General features: G+C 37.5%; 1 protein-coding gene across 3 annotated transcripts in view; it reads left to right on the top strand.

Moving 5' to 3' along the window:
- Positions 1-19,145, top strand: part of SNX4 (sorting nexin 4) — a 52,955-nt gene that overhangs the window by 5,893 nt on the left and 27,917 nt on the right. For all 3 annotated transcript variants that reach the window (XM_061410986.1, XM_061411002.1, XM_061410994.1), the window contains exons 2-5: positions 6,175-6,296; positions 12,516-12,651; positions 12,729-12,878; positions 13,311-13,358. In XM_061410986.1, the coding sequence (XP_061266970.1) occupies positions 6,175-6,296; positions 12,516-12,651; positions 12,729-12,878; positions 13,311-13,358 (456 nt within the window). The remainder of the gene's footprint in view (positions 1-6,174; positions 6,297-12,515; positions 12,652-12,728; positions 12,879-13,310; positions 13,359-19,145) is intronic.

Genomic DNA, 19,145 nt, shown 5'->3' with positions numbered 1-19,145 from the left:
TCTCTTTAGTCTCCTCCCATCTGAAAGTGTTTCTTGGTCTTTGCTTTCATGACTTTGACCCTTTTCTATATTAGCAACCAGTTATTTTTGTAGAATGCCCTTCAGTTTGGGTTTGCCTGATGTTTTCTCATGGTTAAATTCAGGTTGTGCTTCTTTGGCAGAAATTGCCACTAATATGATGCTGTGTTCTTCTAATTGCTTCTTACCAGTTTGCACATGATTCAGGTTTGATCACTTTCTCTGCTAGTCTTCTCCAATATAAAGTTCTCTTTTCTTCTTTGTGATTAACTTTCTGGGGTATACTTTTTTTTTTTCTTCCTGTTTTATTGAGGTCTAATTGGCATACACAACTATATATGTTTAAGGCATACAGTATAGTGATTGGACTTACATTCATCATGAAATGAATGTCCATCATCTCATATAGATACAATATTAAGAAATAGAAAAAATACATTTTTTTCTTGTGACGAGAATGCTTAAGGTTTACTCTCTTAACAATTCTCATAAATAACATACATCAGTGTTAATTTATCATGTTGTACATTATATCCCTAGTACTCTTTATAACTTTGTACCTTTTGATTCTTTGATCCGGTTTCTTTTTTCCCCATCCCCTGCGTCTGGTAACTACAAATCTGATCTCGTTTTGTGAAGACATACTTTGAAACTAGAAAAATACTTTGTTCCTCATCAAAATTTCTATTTACTTGTCTGTTTCATTATGGACTGATGGGTTTTATTTTTTAAACTTTATTAAGATATGATTTATACACCATAAAATTCACTCTGTAAGTATATAAATTCAGTAATTTGTCGTAAGGGCTTCACTGGTGCCTCAGATGTAAAGAACCTTCCTGCAGTGCAGAAGACCTGGGTCTGATCCCTGGGTCAGGAAGATCCCCTGGAGAAGGAAATGGCAACCCACTCTAGTATTCTTGCCTGGAGAATTGCATGGACAGAGGAGCCTGGCCGGCTACAGTCCATGGGGGTCTCAGAGTTAGATTTACAGAATTGCACCGCCATCACTACAACCTAGTTTTCGAACTTTTCTGATTTTTTTTTTAATTACTGAATAGCATTCAGTTGTATGGATGTATCACTTTTTGTTTATTCACCATTTGATGCAAGTTATTTTCAGCTTTTATATTATGAATATTATTGCTGTGATGAACATTCATTCACATTCAAGTCTTTGTGTGGATGTATGTTTACATTTCTCTTGAGTTAAATTTGTAGCAGTATAATTGCTGGGTTATATGGTAAATTTTAACTTTTTGTTTTAAGAAACTGCCACTCTTTTCCCAAGGGGCTGTACCATTTAACATTACCACCAGCAATTACGAGGCTCACTTTTCTCCACATCCCTGCCAGTACTTGGCAGTGTCTGTCTTTCGGATTATAACCATTCTAGGGGATGTGAAGTGGTTTTAATTTGCATTTTTTAAATGACTGATGGTGTTGAACATCTTTTCATGTGCTTATTTCCATTTGCATGTCTTTTTTGGTGAAATTCTATTCAGGTCTTTTGCTTATTAAAATTGGGTGGTGTTTCTTTTTATTGAAGGTGCTTCCTGCATGGCTTAGTGGTAAAGAATCTGCCTGCCAGTGCAGGAGACACAGGTTTGATCCCTGCTTGGGAAGATTCTCTGGAGTAGGAAATGGCAACTTGCTTCATCTTGCCTAGAAGATTGCATCTACAGAGGAGCCTTGTGGGCTATATATAGTCCATGGGGTCGCAGAGTCGGACACGACTGAGCACATAAGCACATGTTGTTCAGTTAGTCTGGATATTTGTTTTTTTAATCAAATAATGAGATTTGCAGATATTTCCCCTGGGCCATGACTTTTTACTTTTTCTTAATGTTATCTTTGAAAGTTTAGCAATAGTTTTCAATTTTGATGAAGACTAGGAGATCAGGTTTTTGTTTTTGTTTTTCTTTTATAGATTGTGCTTATAAGAACGCTTTGCTTATCCCAGGATCATGTTTTGTCTTTTTTTTGACCTTCCCCAGATGGCTTATGGGATCTTAGTTCTCTGACCAGGGATGGAAACTGGGTCCTTGGTGGTGAAAGCATATGAATCCTAACCACTGGATTGCCAGGGAATTCCCCAGGTTTTGCTTTTACATCTGAGTATGTAAACCATTTTGAGTTAATTTCTATGTACAATGTGAGTAAAGGGTCTAGTTCTGGGGTTTTTTCCTTGGTCTGTGGCTACTCAGTTGCCCCTGCTCTATATGTTGAAAAGACTCTCCCTGTTGAATTGCCTTGGTGTGTTTATTAAAATCACTTGACCTTAAATATAAGGGTTTATTTCTGGATTCTCAGTTCTGTTCCATTGATCCATTGATGTCTAAGCCTATCCTGCCAGTGTCCCCACTGTCTTGATTAGTTTAGCTTTTTAATAAATTTTGAAACGAGATAGTATAGATCCTGCAACTTGTTATTTTTCAAAACTATTTTGGCTATTCTAGGTCCTTTGTATTTCCATATAAATTGTAGGAACAGAGCATCAGTTTCTACAAAAAAAACAACAACACAAAAATCCCTTCTGGATAAAGTTATCTTTAAAGGAACAGTGTGTTAGTATTTTTATAATATTTCAAGCATTCTATATGCATGATGTTCCTTTGTCATTTGGACTTTATATTATTGTGAAATCTAGGGCAAATCTGGTCTTTATTCTTTGGTAGTGATTGTGCTTTTTATTTTCCTGTCTTAATCTTTTTAGGATTTTTTTCCTTTATGCTGAAGATGTTTAATTTTCTAATTCATTATACATGGACCACATGCCTTTCAATTTGGAGCTGTAGAAATATTTTTCAATCCAGAAAGAATTTTTGTTGGTTTCTTTTTTATTATACTGGTGATTATTATTTCTGTTCTGTTTCCTCCAATTTCTTCTTTAAGAACTATAATTTAAGCATTGATTCTTCTTTTTCCTTTTTAAAAAAAATCATCTTTCATCATTTTCACTTTTCTGGATGGTGAGAATTCCTCAAGCAAACTCAACCACTGAACTCTGCACTTTGAACCACTGAACTCAAGCACTTTGTCTCAGTTATCTTCCCATTCCTAATGACTGGCACTGTAGATACTCAGTAATCATTCAGTTATTGAATTAATAGTTTCTTATCATTCCTTTTATCACTATTAACCTGTCTTATGCTTGCTTTTACTGTTTCACTGTTTCAGCATTATTTATTCATTTATGGCTGCACTGGATTTTCATTGCGGGCATGGGCTTTCTTCTAGTTGTGACAAGCAGGTGCTGTTCTCTTCTTGTGGTTTTCAGGCTTCTCATTGCTGTGGTTTCTCTTGTTGCAGAGCACAGGCTTTAGGGCACATGGGTTTCAGTAGTTGCAATTTGAGGGCTCTAGAGCGCGGGCTTAGTAGTCGTGGCACACAGGTCTAGTTGCCCCGCAGCATGTAGAATCTTCTTGGACCAAGGATCGAACCCGTGTCCTCTGCATTGGCAGATGGATTCTTATCCACTGAGCCTCCAGGGAAGTCCTTGCAGTATTTTAAAAACTTATAGTAGATTGATTTTGGGGCTTGCCTGGTGGCTTAGATGGTAAAGAATCTGCCTGCAATGCAGGAGACCTAGGTTTGATCTCTGGGTTGGGAAGTTCATTGGAGAAAGGAATGACAACCCACTCCAATATTCTTGCCTGGAATATCCCATGGATGGAGGAGCCTGGTGGGCTATAGTCCATAGGTTCGCAGAATTGGGCATGACTGAAGTAACTTGGCACACACGCACACAGATTGATTTTTGCTCATTGACTTGAAATAAAAAATTTCATCAACCTTTTAAATATGTCCATTTTTTTATATTTATTTGGTCTTAAGTCAGGTAGGAAGTAGTGATTCACCTATCAAGCATCTACATTTGGGATGTTATTCTTTGAATGTAAGTATAGGATACAAGTGTAGCATCATTCTTTAATGATGTTCTTTACTCTGATGAGAAGTCCACTTTAATACATCTAAAGCATTGTGTTTCACCAATACAACATTGTAAATCAACTGTACTTCAATTTAAGGTAAATACATAAAATATTCTCTCTCTCTTTAAAACACACTCCTAGTCTCATCTTCCAGTCATCAAGTTTATCCATTTCTAAATCTTTTGAATGTGTCCTTTTAACATTAGTTATGCTATTCTTGGCACTGTTTGTACTTTAGTATGACAGTATTAGCAATTTTATATCATCTACCAATCCCTGCTGATATCTTTAGTTTTTATGATAGTTGATTTTATACTTTTATTTTTCCCTTCTGTGTAATTATTTGGATGGCATAATGGGGTAAATTTATGATTCATGTGCACTATCTTTTTGGTGGGAAATAATTTATTTTATCAGTTTTTGATTCTAGAATTCAGAGAATTTTTCAGTGTAGTACATGATGATAAATCAGTGCTTGGCTGTGGGCCAAAATGTTTTATATGTATAATCTCAGCCAGTGAGGGCTTCATCATCCTGATGTTGGGTGGTTTATGCTTATGTAATTTCTTGAGCTTTCTTTTAGTTGAATGGTTTTTCTCTCTTATTTTCTCTCTTAATACCTGGACATAAAACTTACATTTTATAAAATTGTCTTGTTTGGCAACAGAGTAGTTTTGTTTTGGGTTCATTTTTAGTTCTCTGTCCTTTATTTTCTTTTAGCATTTTTACATCTTCTATTATTCTTCAGCGTTTTGGGGGTACTTTCTAAGCATGTCGTCTTGATTCATCACTGATTTAATTTTGGGTATTGTCACATAGCTTATTCTGTCTTCATAGCACATAGCTTTGATTTCCTGTGTAAAGTATCATGGATTTTTATTGCATACTGCTTTTTCTTTTAACTTGTTGGTATATCCATCTTTTCTTCACAAACCACCCCCAGTTTTAATACAATACAATGCTTTTTAATTAAAATCCACCTCTGAACTTTGAAAGTTCAGGGAGAAAAAAAAAGCAAGGGAACAAAAAGAAAAGCACAGCAGTTATCGCATGGCCTCACTGTGTCTTTCTTGTTTAAACTTGGAGCTAGTTTGGGTGTATTCAAGACGCTTCTTCAGTGGCAGGACTTCCCTGGTGGCTCAGAAGGTAAAGTGTCTGCCTACAATGCAGGAGACCCAGATTTGATCCCTGGGTTGGGAAGATCCTCTGGAGAAGGAAATGGCAACCCACTCCAGTACTCTTGCCTGGAAAATCCCGTGGATGGAGGAGCGTGGTGGGCTACAGACCACGGGGTCGCAAAGAGTTGGATAGGACTGAGCGACTTCACTTTGACTTTCTTTCTTCAGTGGCACAAAGAACCTGTGAACCACCAAGTGATGTTGTTTGATACAGACCTGGGGATGATCTAGCAAGAAAAGAGGTTTCCTGTTCTTAAAACCTGCTGTCTCAGATAGACAGGGTCCTGTGTATAGCACAGGGAACTCTATACATTATCCTGTAATAAACTATAATCACAAATAATATGAAAAAGAATATATATTGAAGAATATCTTTGCTGTATACCAGGAACTAAGACAACATTTTAAATCAACTATACTTCAATAAAAAATGAATAAATCAATAAAAGCAATATTTATAAAAAAGAAAAACCTGCTATCTCACAGTGGAGCCTGTTAACCACTGCCAAAAAGTTTATGCAAATTTATGATCAAATATGTGATGGCTCCTTTTTAAAAATTAACCTTCTTTTAAAAAAATTTAAAATTCAGCTTTAATTTTTAAAGCTGAAAATCTCACCTTTTGTCATATAGCATTTTATATTTGATTTGACTGGTAAAATAAAAAGATGTCAGTATTGAGGATCATTCATCTTTATAAAGAGTGTTTTTAAATTTTTTCGTACGTATTTTTATACAGATTTATTCTTGGTCATTTAAGTGATATGTATACTTTTTATTTTAATTTTTTTCTCCTATAATCATGCCTACATTTTAATAATTAAATCTATGGCACTTGCTAAAATAGCTCCTGGAAAAGTTTAATGTGCTACATGCTGATAAAAAGAGGCATATCATTTGCTGATGTCGTTTAGCAACCACTAGTAATGCAAGAGATATAAAAAAGTAACCTGAGATATGTACTAATAATGGGTTTGATTATAATAGCTGGGTTTTTTTTCAGTATCATTTAAAAAGTTTTTTGTTGTTCTATTTTTATTCAGATGACAGAAAATAATTTTTCGTTGAAGAAGATAGAAATTAGTGTTTCAGAAGCAGAAAAGCGAACTGGAAGAAATGCCATGAACATGCAGGAAACATATACTGCTTACCTCATTGAAACAAGGTGAGTGATGAGAATTTTGTCTGAGGTTAGAAAAAGCTTTGGTAGCTGTTGATGTAAATTCTGTTGTATAATGGAATCATTTACAGGTCATTGTCTTTTAGTTTCTTTACTTTTTAACAGGTGACAAGGTTTTCTTTTACTCTGGCACTCTTAGTAGCTAAATTTGAATGTATTAATTTTGGAGGGAGAACAAAGGTTACTGGATGTTACTTGATGCTTGCTTTAGTGTCAAGTAACATCCAGATCCCATCCACATCACAGGCCTGCCCATGCGGGAGACACGGGTTTGTCCCTGGTTTGGGAAGATCCCACGTGCCTCAGAGTGACTAAGCTCATGTGCCACAACTGCTGAGTCTGTGCTCGAGAGCTCGGGAGCCATGACTTCTGAGCCCACGGGCCACAACTACTGAAGCCCGGCCCCTAGAGCCTGTGCTCCACAGCAAGAGAAGCCGCCGTGCACCGCAACTAGAGAAAAGCCCACACAGCAGGGAAGACTCAGCACAGCCCCAAATAAAATTATTTATTTAAAAAACTCACCAGAAAAGTCTTTTACTTCATAAGGAAAAAGTTAAATGAATTAAACTGTTTGTCCAGAGAAAAGCAAAGGATGTGTGTGTGTGTGCGGTCATGTCTGACTCTTTGTGACCTAACAGGCTTCTCTGTCCATGGAATTCCCAGGCAAGAATACTGGAGTGGGTTGCCATTTCCTCCTCCAGGGCCTCTTCCTGACCTCTTCCTGACCTAGGGATCGAACCCACATCTCTTGCGTCTCCTGCATTGGCAGGTGGATTCTTTACCACTGCACCACCTGGGAATTTTGCTTATTATAAATAGTTTATATAAAGACTATACTGACAAGCTCTTTTCTTTCTGTGAACTGAGAAGAAATGCTTTCAGTTAAAACAAATGGGGGGGCTTCCCTGGTAGTCCATTAAGACTCTGTGCTTCCAGTGCGAGGTGTGCAGGTTTGGTCCCTGGTTGGGGAATTAGATCCCACATGCTGTGCAGTGTGGCTGGAATATAAAAAAAATGAATAAAAAAGTATAATTCATATTTTTATAGAAAAGTAGAGGGCCTTGCCTGGTGGGTCAGGGAAGTATCCTGCCTATGTACATACATGCATATGTTTCAGAGAGATTTTTAAGTTAATTTAAAAAAAGTATGATCCCATGAGAGGTTTTTTTTTAAGTTAAATTAGCTATTTTAAAATATCATACTTTAGAAATTTGTATTGGCTCTAGCTTTTTAAGTAAATTCTTAAATTTAAAGCTAAAAAGGATATTTTTAGTATATGCCTGTTTCTTCATCCAGTTGAACAATGAAATTAGCTGTTGATTAGCTTTACTGCTAGAAGAACCTCTTGATTTCAATAATGTGGAATAATTTATAGCTGTTTACTCTTTATTTATTATAGTTGTTTACTCTTGACTTTGAAATGAATAGAGAATTATAATTCAAAAGTTGGAGTTAGAAGTGACCATCAGATCAGATCAGATCAGTAGCTCAGTCGTGTCCGACTCTTTGCGACCCCATGAATTGCAGCACGCCAGGCCTCCCTGTCCATCACCAACTCCCGGAGTTCACTGAGACTGATGTCCATCGAGTCAGTGATGCCATCCAGCCATCTCATCCTCTGTCGTCCCCTTCTCCTGCCCCCAATCCCTCCCATCATCAGAGTCTTTTCCAATGAGTCAACTCTTGGCACGAGGTGGCCAAAGTACTGGAGTTTCAGCTTTAGCATCATTCCTTCCAAAGAAATCCCAGGGCTGATCTCCTTCAGAATGGACTGGTTGGATCTCCTTGCAGTCTCTGGATAAATATCTAAGTGAATCATCAGTAAATAATGTGGTACATAAAAGGATATTCAGTTGACTTTCACACTTGTATTTCATTTATTTTAAAACAGTGATTCTTAAACTTTAAAATATATAGGAATCACTTGGAAAATTTGTTAAGCTACAGAATTTTGAGTGGGGTCCAGGAATTAACACATTTTAAGCTTAAGTTCCAAGTGTTTTTGAAGCAAATGAGCCATGGACCATAGTTTTATCTTTCAAATACAAAAGCTTTACATTTTAAGGTAGTCAAATTTATCTTTCTTCTTTATGACTTGTGTTTTCCCTGTCTTAAATTCTTGCCTATCCCATATCATATACACGTCCACTTTGAGAAATACTGTTTATAGATACTGTTTATAAATAAATTATTTTGTCAGTACTATAACTGACCTTCAGCAACCACAGAACCCTGGAATTTATTATTTTGGTCATGTAGAATTCTTGCTGTAATTCAGTGTTATGCAGAGTATCTTGGACACTATGAATATTGTTGAGCCTTGACATTGACTAAAAGTTCAACTTAATCACATAGCTCATCTCTTCTGTGGACACAAGAAGAAAGTCAGTTTAGCAGTTGCCTATTGTGTTACAGTTTAATAGGCTAAAATTAATAAGGCTAAGGTCATTGATTTTCATTTTTCCAGAGATTTTTATGTTTTTCTGTTCATAAAGTATGAACCCTTTTAAAATAGGTAAGAATATTGTATGTATTAACAGGTAAGAAAGCTTTTGTCCTGGGAAGCTATATGATGTCTTAATTCTTCTAATTTGTAAAGCAGGGCTAAAGATCCTATATACTTAGTCAAATTAAATGGTTTAAACGGTTAAATTTAATTTAAATGTTGCATGTGAAACCACTTCAGTTCAGTTCAGTTTAGTAGCTCAGTCATGTCCGACTCTTTGTGACCCCATGAATCACAGCACGCCAGGCCTCCCTGTCTGTCACCAACTCCCGGAGTTCACTCAAACTCAGGTCCATCGAGTCGGTGATGCCATCCAGCAATCTCATCCTCTGTTGTCCCCCTTTCCTCCTGCCCCCAATCCCTCCCAGCATCAGGGTCTTTTCCAATGAGTCAACTCTTCGCATGAGATAGCCAAAGTACTGGAGTTTCAGCTTTAGCATCAGTCCTTCCAGAGAAATCCCAGGGCTGATCTCCTTCAGAATGGACTGGTTGGATCTCCTTGCAGTCCAAGGGACTCTCAAGAGTCTTCTCCAACACCACAGTTCAAAAGCATCAATTCTTCGGTGCTCAGCTTTCTTCACAGTCCAACTCTCACATCCATACATGACCATTGGAAAAACCATAGCCTTGACTAGATGGACCTTTGTTGGCAAAGTAATGTCTCTGCTTTTGAATATGCTATCTAGGTTGGTCATAACTTTTCTTCCAAGGAGGAAGCGTCTTTTAATTTCATGGCTGTAGTCACCATCTGCAGTGATTTTGGAGCCCCCAAAAATGAAGTCTGACACTGTTTCCACTGTTTCCCCATCTATTTCCCATGAAGTGATGGGACCGGATGCCATGATCTTAGTTTTCTCAATGTTGAGCTTTAAGCCAACTTTTGCCACTCTCCTCTTTCACTTTCATCAAGAGGCTTTTTAGTTCCTCTTCACTTTCTGCCATAAGGGTGGTGTCATCTGCATATCTGAGGTTATTGATATTTCTCCCGGCAATCTTGATTCCAACTTGTGCTTCTTCCAGCCCAGTGTTTCTCATGATGTACTCTCCTGACTTCCCTTGTGGCTCAGATGGTAAAGTGTCTGCCTACAATGCGGGAGACCTGGATTCGATCCCTGGGTCAGGAAGATCCTCTGGAGAAGGAAATTGCAACCCACTCCAGTACCCTTGCCTGGAAAATCCCATGGACGGAGGAGTGTGGTAGACTACAGTCCACGGGGTCGCAAAGAGTCAGACACGACTGAGCGACTTTCATTTCACTTCACTCTGCATAGAAGTTAAATAAACAGGGTGACAGTATACAGCCTTGACTTACTCCTTTTCCTATTTGGAACCAGTCTGTTGCTCCATGTCCAGTTCTAACTGTTGCTTCCTAACCTGCATATAGGTTTCTCAAGAGGCAGGTCAGGTGGTCTGGTATTCCCATCTCTTTCAAAATTTTCCACAGTTTATTGTGATCCACACAGTCAAAGGCTTTGGCATAATCAATAAAGCAGAAATAGATGTTTTTCTGGAACTCTTTTGCTTTTTCCATGATCCAGCGGATGTTGGCAATTTGATCTCTGGTTCCTCTGTCTTTTCTAAAACCAGCTTGAACATCTGAAAGTTCACGGTTCACGTATTGCTGAAGCCTGGCTTGGAGAATTTTGAGCATTACTTTACTAGTGTGTGAGTTGAGTACAATTGTGCGGTAGTTTGAGCATTCCTTGGCATTGCCTTTCTTTGGGATTGGAATGAAAACTGACCTTTTCCAGTCCTGTGGCCACTGCTGAGTTTTCCAAATTTGCTGGTATATTGAGTGCAGCACTTTCACAGCATCATCTTTGAGGATTTGAAATAGCTCAACTGGAATTCCATCACCTCCACTAGCTTTGTTCGTAGTGATGCTTTCTAAGGCCCACTTGACTTCACATTCCAGGATGTCTGGCTCTTGGGATTATCTTGGTCATGAAGATCTTTTTTGTACAGTTCTTCTGTGTATTCTTGCCACCTCTTCTTAATATCTCCTGCTTCTGTTAGGTCCATACCATTTCTGTCCTTTATCCAGCCCATCTTTGCATGAAATATTCCCTTGGTATCTCTAATTTTCTTGAAGAGATCTCTAGTCTTCCCCATTCTGTTGTTTCCCTCTATTTCTTTGCATTGATTGCTGAGGAAGGCTTTCTTACCTCTTCTTACTGTTCTTTGGAACTCTGCATTCAGATGCTTATATCTCTTATGTGCTATTAAATATTTGTTAAATGATTGGATAAATGGGGTAGTTTTGTGGTCCAAAGAAAGTCTTTTCTATGCTTTTAGGTGGCTTCTGCTGACTTGTTTTTGTGGCCTTTGAAATAAAACCAAGTGAAAACAACTTGTAGCAGCTCTTCTAACAGCCTTTAGATGTACTGCCTATAGGCTATATTTATCTACTTTTTAGCAAGATTTGGGCTCTGTTGGTAATGATTTTGAATAATCTGAAACTTTATATTAACCCAAGATATTTTTTTTTTAGCTGAAGTTGAAAATCTGAATTAGAATAGTTTTAGTCAGCTAATGGTTAGGTCAACTCTTTAAAATGAATTATCATTTAATAATCCTCTATCTTGCCATGAAAGCCATTTGTATATTTTGAATTTCATATTATGTTTCCCTTTTTATTACAGTGAATTAATTTAGCAAACTTAATATATAAATGATAAAAACATTGAACATCTTGTGTTGAGCATGGCATGATGTATACATTTTCTCAAGACTTTATTCTGAGACTGATTTAGCCTCTCTGCCTTTATACTGTACATGTACAAATGCACATTTTGGTTATATGCATGTTTCTTTGAGGAACTGTAAGTTATTTTCAATTAGGAAATAGGAAGGTTCAGATAATGTTTAGAAGGCTGATGTTTTTTAATAGTCATTATGCTAGCAGAAATCATAAATAGTCAAAATAATTTCAAATACTCTTTTTATGATTTTACCCAGCTTTCCTCCAAATTGAACTTTTATATGGATGATTCATGGCATCGCCTGCAGCTCTTTATAGTAAATATAAGACTAAAATTGATTTGTTACTTCCCTTCTTGCCACTGTTTCAGAGTTAATTGACATTTTACTTTTGTGGATCTTTTCTGGTACTTGGATGCATCTGATTCATTGATGATGTTAAATTGAGGGTTTTTTTGGTGTCATGGTCTTTGGCATGAATGTTGTTCTCTCATGGTGGCAGGAATTGTTCTTTCATTGTGGCAATTAAAAGTAATTTTTCTTTAATGAAATGCTGATGAAGCCAGACTTGCACTGTATTGTAAAGCCAGCCATTATGTTAACTGAATTATTTTACATTGAGGCTCTTGTTGAGAAGAGTATTCCTAATATGACTATTTCTCTCAAGTTCAAATAGGTTTTCTATAATGGAGCAAAGTGGTTAGGAGTGAGGGCTTGGGAATCAGATGGATCTGCGTGCTCTACCAACAAATCTTTGTGATTGAAGGAAGAGCATATACCATGCAGCTGCTTCCTCATCTGTGAAGTGGGGACAGTAATCCCTGCTTCACCAGGTCTGTTGTAGGGGTTAAATAATACATGAAATGTTCTCAGTGCCTGGTTCATAGCCCTCCTGGTTCATAAGCATTCAGTAAATGGAGTTATCAGTTTTAAAGGAGGTCGTATGTATGCATTTGTATTTTTAAAAAACACTAGAAATCTTATTCTGTCTTTTTCAGGTCAGTTGAACATAATGATGGTCAGAGTGTCCTAACAGACTCACTGTGGAGGCGGTATAGTGAATTTGAGTTGTTGAGGAACTACCTTTTAGTGTACTATCCACATATTGTTGTGCCACCTCTACCAGAAAAAAGGGTAAGGAGTGAAATGGTGGTGTAGTTTAGAAGTAGTTAGCGCTGAGACTGTTCTTCATGATTGTTTTTTTTATCTAGGCAGAATTCGTTTGGCATAAACTCTCTGCTGACAACATGGACCCGGATTTTGTGGAAAGACGACGAATTGGTTTAGAAAATTTCCTCTTGAGAGTTGCTTCACATCCCATCCTTTGTAGAGACAAAATCTTCTATTTGTTTTTAACACAGGTATTTTTCTTTTATTTAGTCTTTTAAAAAATTTCATTTTACTTGGGATTTTAAACATTTTAAATTGTGGACTGCTGCTGCTTAAGGATTCTCTTGGAGCCGCCCTTTGTTAATTTATATGTATTTTCACAGTTTGTTTTGTTTTGAATTTCCAAAGTATTATATCATTCTTTTGGTTAACATTTTTATACTTAAAGATACTAAAGATGGTACTTTTTGGTATCACTTAAATGGTATCAAAGTTAGTCTTTAGTTTTTTGAATCCCGGATCTATAAAATTTTGGGGCTGTCTCCGGTAATCTTTTGGAATCTGGATTGTATGTGCCTCTCCCCCATCTCCCATGAAAGAAGAACAGAACGATGGGTATTTAATTTGGGATATTACTTATGGGCTATTTTACAGTGATATCTAAAGTTATCTTTAATTTTTAGGAAGGCAACTGGAAAGAGACGGTAAATGAAACTGGGTTTCAGCTGAAGGTAAGGGTAATTGTATGAAATAATGTGTCATGTCCATATACAATTTCTAGCACAGTGCCATGCCTTAATGGATACTTGCTATTTATTGAATGAGTGAATGTTGGAAATAGGCTTTACATCTAATATCACTGGTAATTTTAAAGAAACAATGCGGTTTATTTTTGATTGGTGTAATTTTTGGTAATAGTGAGATTATAATGGGCATATTTATGTGTGGATTTAATTCTCTTGGGAAAGAACATTTTGAAGCAGTAATTCACGTTTAAGCTATAGATTTTCCCCGCAGTATACTCACATTATGCTTTTTATGTTTTTTTCTTTCCTCTGTCCTTGTCACTGTCACTCTTAGTGGTGCCCACATAATTGCTAACTCTATTAGGTAGAAAAAACACTTCTAAAGGGTTGAACTTGGGTTTTCTTATCTTAATAGGCTAAAAGAGTAGCCATCCGTCATGCTTATTTTGTATACTGAGACACGGTGGCCAGTTTTGAGTGGGCATAGGATTCATTTTGTATCAGTGATACAGGTTTAATTAGATTTTGATTGCTTATCATATTGATCATTAGAATTAGTGTTTGGGAATGGAACTGTTACCTAAAAATTAAAGACCATGTCAGTCATAAGATGACTACCCTCACTCTGCTCTGCTCTCCCCTCCCTCTGGTTTACAAAAGTAATTTAACACTGCATATTTTTAAAAGTTTTCATCTTTTACGTAAACAGAATATATAAGAAGGAAAAGTAACATAAATTGATATATAAATTGATAAACAGTTCATATGATATTGCAGTAACAGAAGTTCAGTAGGTTTAGGCAGCAAGAACAGAATGTCTTTACAGTAATTTTCAGAACTAGAGATTTATGCATTGGCATATAGGTATTTTAATTTTAACACAAAAAGACAGGAGAAAACATTTTTTTTGCACAGAAAATGTAATTAAGTATCTAATTTTGTCATAAACCAATTTTAACTTACTGGTTCAACTTATGAGTTATCTGAAACTTCAGATAACATGAAAAAATTAGTGTTTTCTTAGCTGTAACTCACTATAGTGCTCAAAGAGAGAATAATAGAATTTTGAAGATGATTTGAAATAACTCTGAACTTTAAAAAATTGTTTATATTTTGATAGAATTTTATGAGAACTAGTCCAGGATTTCTTAGGAGCTAATAATGAAGAAAAGAACAAACTAAAATATTTTTTTGGTGATGCTCTTTATATAATAGAAAATTTAAAAACTGTTAACTTTTTAAGAGTTTCATTGATTTAGTCATTATTTTAGTAACTGGTTATCAGTTGTTTGTCCTTAGCACAGTTTTTGGGCATAACTGGGTGGCCTTGAGAAAATTCATGAATTTCCCCATCCATTTAGACTATTCTGTTTACAAAGTGCCTTGAATCTTGTGTGTCGGTGCTACCTAAGTGTTTAGATATAATGTTTTATATTTGGGTAGCCTTACGGTAAAATCCTAGTTTCACTTTTATAAAATCTTTGAAAGGTAATACTCTGTTGAGTTCAGTTCAGATGCTCAGTCGTGTCCGACTCTTTGTGAATCGCAGCACCCCAGGCCTCCCTGTCCATCACCAACTCCTGGAGTTCACTCAGACTCACGTCCATCGAGTCAGTGATGCCATCCAGCCATCTCACCCTCTGTCGTCCCCTTCTCCTCCTGCCCCCAATCTCTCCAAGCATCAGAGTCTTTTCCAATGAGTCAACTCTTGGCATGAGGTGGCCAAAGTACTGGAGTTTCAGCTTTAGCATCATTCCTTGCAAAGAAATCCCAGGGCTGATTTCCTTCAGAATGGACTGGTTGGATCTCCTTGCAGTCCAAGGGACTCTCAAGAGTCTTCTCCAACACCACAGTTCAAAAGCATCAATTCTTTGGCGTTCAGCCTTCCTCACAGTTCAACTCTCACATCCATACATGACCACTGGAAAAACCGTAGGCTTGACTAGACGGACCTTTGTTGACAAAGTAATGTCTCTGCTTTTGAATATGCTAAGTTGGTCATAACTTTCCTTCCAAGGAGTAAGCGTCCTTTAATTTCATGGCTGCAGTCACCATCTGCAGTGATTTTGGAGCCCCCAAAAATAAAGTCTGACACTTTGCACTGTTTCCCCATCTATTTCCCATGAAGTGATGGGACCGGATGCCATGATCTTCGTAATACTCTGTACACAGTGTTAATAATTTGAAAAGTAGGAATTGAAATGGACTAGACATAAAATGTATAGGGAGAATTTGGAAACATTTGCAAGGAAATGGAACCTTTTGGACTAACACATGCATGTTTGTGCATGCATACATTCAAGCATGTACATGCATCTGTGTATATCTATATATATATAGAGAGAGAAAGACTCACTTCTCTTATCTGGAGGTTGTGTATTTGGTAGTTATAACTAACCTGATTACAGTCAAAAGGTGGGATTTAGAACTGACTTCTGAGATGTTCAGATGGATGTGACATAACTTACTACAGTGTTTACAGATATACTTTGGTCCTTTCACATAGTATCCAATTAATTTTATTGTAGTTATCCAAACACACTTGACTATTTTTAGTCGGAAGCCTACTAGAAAGTTTTAAAGGTCTAAAGGTGCATGCTGCTGGAGATAGGCATACTGTGACAATAGTGAGAATTGACAGCGAGCCTGCCGGTAAAGTATAACAGTGATATGAGCGTCAGACACTGCAGTACTGGGGTCTGTGGCATGGTGCCGAATCCCCACTCACCTTTGTAGCCTCTCGGGCTTCATTGCATCACAGGTGGATTCAGTATTAGTTGTTTATAGTGGTTACTTTGAGGCTTCCAGAGAAGGTTGAATTGCTGTCTGAGTACTTATAATTCAGTGTTTTTTCTTCTTCTTCTCCTTCTTTTTAGCATGTAACTAGTATTTTGATGTAAAAAATTTTTTTAAATTCAGTGTTTCTTCAAGTGTGGTCAGTTGGCTTCATGAGTCTCAATATGTTGGGATTGTTCAGAATACTGAATCCTAGAATTCATTGCAGGCATATTGACTCCCATGGGCCAAAAACTTGACAAACATTGTTGTAAGATGACCGATAAGAATGTTTTTAGAAAGATAATTTTAAAAGATTATCAAAATTGGTAAGAAAAAAAAGTTTAGAACCAAAAGCAGCATTTTTTTTCTGAATATCATTAACATTAAATGTTTACTATGTGCTTAAGCACTATACTCTGATACAGTGTTCATGGTTTTTTTGCTGGCAGCTGCCTCAGTACCTTTGAGGTTAGTTCAGTATTATCCCAGCTTTTTAGGTCAGGAGAAAGTGACTTAACCCACGGTCATATAGTTATAAGTGATAGAGGCTGAATTAAAGTCCAGGCCTTCATAATTACCATCCTGTATTACTTATCTTTTCACTAGCTACTTATATAATTAATGTATATAAAGATGATTGGTAAAGGAATGTTGGAAACTATATTTCAATGAAAATGAGATTCTTCTGAGTCAGACTGGAACTAATATAGTGTTATAGGTCAATAATGAAAGTGAAAGTGAAGCCGCTCAGTCGTGTCCGACTCTTTGGGACCCCATGGACTGTAGCCTATCAGGCTCCTCTGTCTATGGGATTTTCCAGGCAAGAGTGCTGGAGTGGGTTGCCATTTCCTTCTCCAGGGGATCTTCCCGACCCAGGAATTGAACCCGGGTCTCCCACATTGCAGGCAGATGCTTTACTGTCTGAGCCACCAGGGAAGCCCAGGTCAATAATACTGCAATTAAAAAAAAGAATATTTGAACTTGGCTATTGGATTGTCATCATCAAATTGAAATAATAGCTTTAATTTCTCCCTTTTAGACATGTTTAATCTGTAGTTTGGGCCTGCTGCTGCTGCTGCTAAGTCGCTTCAGTTGTGTCCGACTCTGCGACCCCATAGACGGTAGCCCACCAGGCTCCCCCGTCCCTGGGATTCTCCAGGCAAGAACACTGGAGTGGGTTGCCATTTCCTTCTCCAATGCATGAAAGTGAAAAGTGAAAGTGAAGTCGCTTAGTCGTATCCGACTTTTAGCGACCCCATGGACTTCAGCCTACCAGGCTCCTCCATCCATGGGATTTTCCAGGCAAGAGTACTGGAGTGGGGTGCCATTGCCTTCTCTGAGTTTGGGCCTAATAGTTTACATTTTCTTAAATATTTTGAGTATTATACTCAACAGGATAATTGTAAAAATTTAGTTTTATAAAAGTCTGTGCTTTATTATTTTTGGCCATGCTACATGACTTGTGGGATCTTGATTCACCAACCAGGTATTAAACATTCAACGGAGGCCCTTGACAGTGAGCACACAGAGTTCTAACCACTGGACCGCTAGGGAACTCTCTCCCCTCCCCTCCCCTCCCCACTCTTGTTCTTCATTTAACACAAATATGAGCAACAGACTTTTTCATCACTGTTGTATATTGGCATTCCTTCGTTTTTCTTGGATGTCTATATGATAACTTCTGTTAATTCACTGAAGGGAGAGCAGAGAGTTTCTCTTTAGAGTAATGAACATATTAACTAGTTACTTTAGTTTAAAGAAATACCATTTTAACCCAGTTACATGAAAGTAAGTGTCATCCATATGCCCAAATCTTAAATGAATTCAGGCTGACTGGGAAGTATCTAGAACCTTGTTTGTGGCTTGGAGCAGGAACTGCCACAGACAAGATCTGAGCCTTTAGGATCTCTGCTAACTCTGGAAAGTCCAGATGCTAGGTACCTACAGACTGTCGGATACTCTTCTAGGTGCTGTGGATCCAACTGTGGATAAGCTGGAAACATTCATAAGCTCCGTGTTCTTATGGAGCTTATACTGAAGTAGTTGAAGTTGAATTAACATCTGTTTAAGATACTTTAAAAGTTATAGGTGATAAAACAGAAAACAGTTGTCGTTGTGAGATAATATGACAGCTGGAATTTTTTCCCCAGGGATTATTTTGAGCTATGACAGTATAATTTATTGTTCAAATGGAGACAGTTTTGAGAATACAAAGGGGCTCTGTTAATAATTAGGTTAGGACAGCAGGTGTAAACCAGTAGTACTGTTCTGGGAAAACTGGGTCACATGGTTGAAGAGAACACTTGAGCTGAGACCTGAATAATGAGAAGCCTGCAGGGGAGTCAGCCTAAGGGTCAAGGAAGAAGAATGTTAGAGACAGGGCAAGCTGGTAATGGTTTACTAGATAAGGCTTGGAGGAAGATAAGAATCTGAAAATGAAGTAGAGGAAAGACAAGGTCTAGCACAAGAGAAGTATAGTATGTAATAGGGATTGGAAAGGGAAAGGGAGGTGGGGATTAAAGAATATGGGAAGGTATAAAGTTGGGACTATAGAATAGTCGGGGTTTTTTTTTTCTTTTCATTCATCCAGTATACTTATTGCATGTTTTTCTTGTGCCAGGCATTGGGAAATGTTGGGGATACAGGAATGAAAATGCAGTTTAAAATAGTGCCACGGCGGCTATTGTGCAACTCTCGGGGCCCTATTCACATTGTGTTTTTCTTGTGGCTCTTATATTTTCATGGACAGCTAGGAAACAAGCAAACAGCCCAGGGGATTTCAGACAGTGCTGTAGTAAAGGAGACAAAGTAGGGTGGTATGAGACAGTGGTGTAAGGGCTTCTTTAGATACTTAGTGGGGAATCTGATAAGATGGATGAACGGTAACCTGTCAGATTTGGGTAGGGCTTCCCTTGTGGCTCAGCTGGTAAAGAATCCGCCTGCAATGTGGGAGACCTGGGTTCGATCTCTGGGTTGGGAGGATCCCCTGGAGAA

The sequence above is a fragment of the Bos javanicus genome, chromosome 1 (assembly GCF_032452875.1).
Source record: "Bos javanicus breed banteng chromosome 1, ARS-OSU_banteng_1.0, whole genome shotgun sequence".
In the NCBI taxonomy this organism is placed as follows: Eukaryota; Metazoa; Chordata; class Mammalia; order Artiodactyla; family Bovidae; genus Bos; species Bos javanicus.
The sequence above is the reverse complement of the archived record's forward strand: the minus strand, read 5'-3'. Positions and strand labels throughout refer to the sequence as shown.